Source organism: Salvelinus fontinalis, chromosome 22, assembly GCF_029448725.1.
Source record: "Salvelinus fontinalis isolate EN_2023a chromosome 22, ASM2944872v1, whole genome shotgun sequence".
Classification (NCBI taxonomy): domain Eukaryota; kingdom Metazoa; phylum Chordata; class Actinopteri; order Salmoniformes; family Salmonidae; genus Salvelinus; species Salvelinus fontinalis.
This window is the reverse complement of record NC_074686.1, coordinates 39,725,767-39,730,403: the sequence shown is the minus strand read 5'-3', so window position 1 is coordinate 39,730,403 and position 4,637 is coordinate 39,725,767. Positions and strand designations below refer to the sequence as shown.

At 48.8% G+C, this 4,637-nt stretch overlaps 1 protein-coding gene across 1 annotated transcript in view; it reads left to right on the top strand.

Annotated features, from left to right (window-relative positions):
- The first annotated feature begins 3,772 nt into the window (after window positions 1–3,772).
- The window catches only part of LOC129820355 (disks large-associated protein 1-like), a 31,822-nt gene continuing 30,957 nt past the window's right edge, over window positions 3,773–4,637 (top strand). Inside the window, exon 1 of the mRNA XM_055877421.1 lies at window positions 3,773–4,540. Within this exon, the coding sequence (XP_055733396.1) occupies window positions 3,773–4,540 (768 nt within the window). The remainder of the gene's footprint in view (window positions 4,541–4,637) is intronic.

Below are 4,637 nucleotides of genomic sequence, written 5' to 3'. Positions count from 1 at the left end.
TGGTGTTCTTATTTCCCGGACGATAGGAAATCTCGAACTCGAAACGAGCGAAAAACAATGCCCAACGAGCTTGACGTGCATTAAGTCGTTTGGCAGAACGAATGTACTCAAGGTTCTTATGGTCAGTCCAAACGACAAAAGGAACGGTCGCCCCCTCCAACCACTGTCGCCATTCGCCTAAGGCTAAGCGGATGGCGAGCAGTTCACGGTTACCCACATCATAGTTGCGTTCCCATGGCGACAAGCGATGAGAAAAGTAAGCGCAAGGATGGACCTTATCGTCAGACTGGAAGCGCTGGGACAGAATGGCTCCCACGCCCACCTCTGAAGCGTCAACCTCGACAATGAATTGTCTTGTGACGTCAGGAGTAACAAGGATAGGGGCGGATGTAAAACGCTTCTTGAGGAGATCAAAAGCTCCCTGGGCGGAACCGGACCACTTAAAGCAAGACTTGACAGAAGTCAAAGCTGTGAGAGGGGCAGCCACTTGACCGAAATTACGAATTAAACGCCGATAGAAATTAGCGAAACCGAGAAAGCGCAGTAACTCGACACGTGACTTAGGAACGGGCCAATCGCTGACATCCTGGACCTTAGCGGGATCCATCTGAATGCCTTCAGCAGACAGATAATCATCGAGAGCCTTACGTTCGGGAGCCGACAGAGAGAATAATCTACCCCGAGGAGAAGTGGTCCCCGGAAGGAGATCAATACAACAATCATACGACCGGTGAGGAGGAAGAGAGTTGGCTCTGGACCGACTGAAGACCGTGCGTAGATCATGATGTTCCTCCGGCACTCCTGTCACATCACCAGGCTCCTCCTGAGTAGAGGGGACAGAAGAAACAGGAGGAATAGCAGACATTAAACACTTCACATGACAAGAAACGTTCCAGGATAGGATAGAATTACTAGACCAATTAATAGAAGGATTATGACATACTAGCCAGGGATGACCCAAAACAACAGGTGTAACAGGTGAACAAAAAATCAAAAAAGAAATGGTCTCACTGTGGTTACCAGATACTGTGAGGGTTAAAGGTAGTGTCTCATATCTGATACTGGGGAGAGGACTACCATCTAAGGCGAACATGGGTGTGATCCTCCCTAACTCTCTGAGAGGAATGTCATGTTTCTGAGCCCATGCTTCGTCCATAAAACAACCCTCAGCCCCAGAGTCTATCAAGGCACTGCAGGAAGCAGCCGACCCGGTCCAGCGTAGATGGACCGACAAGGTAGTACAGGATCTTGATGGAAAGACCTGAGTAGTAGCGCTCACCAGTAGCCCTCCGCTTACTAATGATCTCTGACCTTTAACTGGACATGACATGACAAAATGTCCAGCAGAACCGCAATAGAAGCAAAGGCGGTTGGTGATTCTCCGTTCCCTCTCCTTAGTCGAGATGTGAACACCTCCCAGCTGCATGGGCTCAGTCTCTGAGCCGATGGAAGGAGATGGTCGAGATGCGGAGAATGGAAGCCCCGCTAACGCGAGCTCTCTTCCACGAGCTCGGTGACGAAGATCTACCCGTCGTTCTATGCGGATGGCGAGTGCAATCAACGAGTCCACGCTGGAAGGAACCTCCCGGGAGAGAATCTCATCCTTAACCTCAGCGTGGAGTCCCTCCAGAAAACGAGCGAGCAACGCCGGCTCGTTCCAGTCACTGGATGCAGCAAGAGTACGAAACTCTATAGAGTAATCCGTTATGGATCGATCACCTTGACATAGGGAAGCCAGACCCCTGGAAGCCTCCTTCCCAAAAACTGAACGATCAAAGACCCGTATCATCTCCTCCTTAAAGTTCTGATAAACGTCAGAACACTCAGCCCTTGCCTCCCAGATAGCTGTGCCCCACTCCCGAGCCCGCCCAGTAAGGAGTGATATGACGTAAGCGATCCGAGCTCTCTCTCCAGAGTATGTGTTGGGCTGGAGAGAGAACACAATATCACACTGGGTGAGAAAGGAGCGACACTCAGTGGGCTGTCCAGAGTAACATGGTGGATTATTAACCCTGGGTTCCGGAGACTCGGAAGACCAGGAAGTAGCTTGTGGTACGAGACGAAGACTCTGAAACTGTCCTGAGAGATCGGAAACCTGAGCGGCCAGGGTCTCAACGGCATGACGAGCAGCAGACAATTCCTGCTCGTGTCTGCCGAGCATTGCTCCCTGGAACTTGACGGTAGTGTAGAGAGAATCCGTAGTCGCTGGGTCCATTCTTGGTCGGATTCTTCTGTTATGCTGGTGAATGAGGACCCAAAAGCGACTTAACAAAAACAGAGTCTTTATTCCAGTATTAAACAAAACGGTACTCCAGGATATATCTTAGATGACACCTGCTCACACGCAGCATCTGATGAAGGCAAAAACACGACAGGGCGGAACCTGGGCACAGAACAGCAAACATCAAACAAGAATCCGACAAAGACAGAAGCAGAAAACAGAGGGAGAAATAGGGACTCAAATCAGAGGGCAAAATAGGGGACAGGTGTGAAAGAGTAAATGAGGTCGTTAGGAGAAAGAGAAACAGCTGGGAGCAGGAACGGAACGATAGAGAGAGAGAGCGGGGGAGGGAGAGAGGGAGGAGGAGAGAGAGGAATAGAAAGAGGGAAAGAACCTAATAAGACCAGCAGAGGGAAGCACAGGGACAAGACATGAAGATCAAAGACAAAACATGACACCTGGTAAATAAAGGCCTGGTAAATAGTGCATATAGTATTGTAAAGGATTAATTGCATGATGAAATAGTTATGAAATATATAATTTAAAAAAAATAACAACAATAGTTGTGTTTCGATAGAGTCAAGGATATGTTTTGTATAATACTACAAAGTCCTAGAAAATACGTAGGCCTATAGCCTATTTTTTTTTGCCTTACAATAAAAACATTACAGTGTAATCCATTTCATCAAGTTTATTTGTTGATTTGATTATTAATATAGTTATACCAATTAATAAAGCCCAGTTACAGCTTATTTTCACAAAGTAGAAATGAAAAGTCAGGCAAAATGATTGGCTGTTTCCTAAACAAAAGCACCAGTACATAAACATTTGTAAATGATTAATTGAATATTGAAATATGTGTGGAAATATATTCATGACAATATATTAAAACATACATTTGTTGATTGTATCAGACACAATATTGAGCCCTTATACCTGTGCTTTTACACTTGAATCAATCTCATCTTCCAACAGTCAGCGGGGGCTTTGTGTGAGCAAGCCCCACAAACATATCGGTGTGCACCTGCCGCCTTGGCATTGTGTCTTATTTCTCCAGACTGGGAGCTGTGGTACATGGGGAAGAGGGAGAGCAGGACCTGCTGCCTTGGCATTGTGTCTTATTTCTCCAGAGTGGGGGCTGTGGTACATGGGGAAGAGGGAGAGCAGGACCTGCTGCCTTGTCATTGTGTCTTATTTCTCCAGACTGGGAGCTGTGGTACATGGGGAAGAGGGAGAGCAGGACCTGCTGCCTTGGCATTGTGTCTTATTTCTCCAGACTGGGAGCTGTGGTACATGGGGAAGAGGGAGAGCAAGACCTGCTGCCTTGGCATTGTGTCTTATTTCTCCAGACTGGGGGCTGTGGTACATGGGGAAGAGGGAGAGCAGGACCTGCTGCCTTGGCATTGTGTCTTATTTCTCCAGACTGGGAGCTGTGGTACATGGGGAAGAGGGAGAGCAGGACCTGCTGCCTTGGCATTGTGTCTTATTTATCCAGACTGGGAGCTGTGGTACATGGGGAAGAGGGAGAGCAGGACTCCCAATACATTCTCTATGGTCACGGACCACAGTGGGGCTCCCAATACATTCTCTATGGTCACGGACCACAGTGTGGCTCCCAATACATTCTCTATGGTCACGGACCACAGTGCATCTCCCAATACATTCTCTATGGTCACGGAGCACAGTGGGGCTCCCAATACATTCTCTATGGTCACGGACCACAGTGGGGCTCCCAATACATTCTCTATGGTCACGGACCACAGTGCATCTCCCAATACATTCTCTATGGTCACGGACCACAGTGTGGCTCCCAATACATTCTCTATGGTCACGGACCACAGTGGGGCTCCCAATACATTCTCTATGGTCACGGACCACGGTGCATCTCCCAATACATTCTCTATGGTCACGGACCACAGTGGGGCTCCCAATACATTCTCTATGGTCACGGACCACGGTGCATCTCCCAATACATTCTCTATGGTCACGGACCACAGTGGGGCTCCCAATACATGCTCTATGGTCACGGACCACAGTGGGGCTCCCAATACATTCTCTATGGTCACGGACCACAGTGGGGCTCCCAATACATTCTCTATGGTCACGGACCACGGTGCATCTCCCAATACATTCTCTATGGTCACGGACCACAGTGGGGCTCCCAATACATTCTCTATGGTCACGGACCACGCTGCATCTCCCAATACATTCTCTATGGTCACGGACCACAGTGGGGCTCCCAATACATTCTCTATGGTCACGGACCACAGTGGGGCTCCCAATACATTCCCTATGGTCACGGACCACAGTGGGGCCACAGTGTGTGTGTGTGTGTGTGTCCATGCTTGTGTGTGTGTGTGTGTGTGTGTGTGTGTGTGTGTGTGTGTGTGTGTGTGTGTGTGTGTGTGTGTGTGTG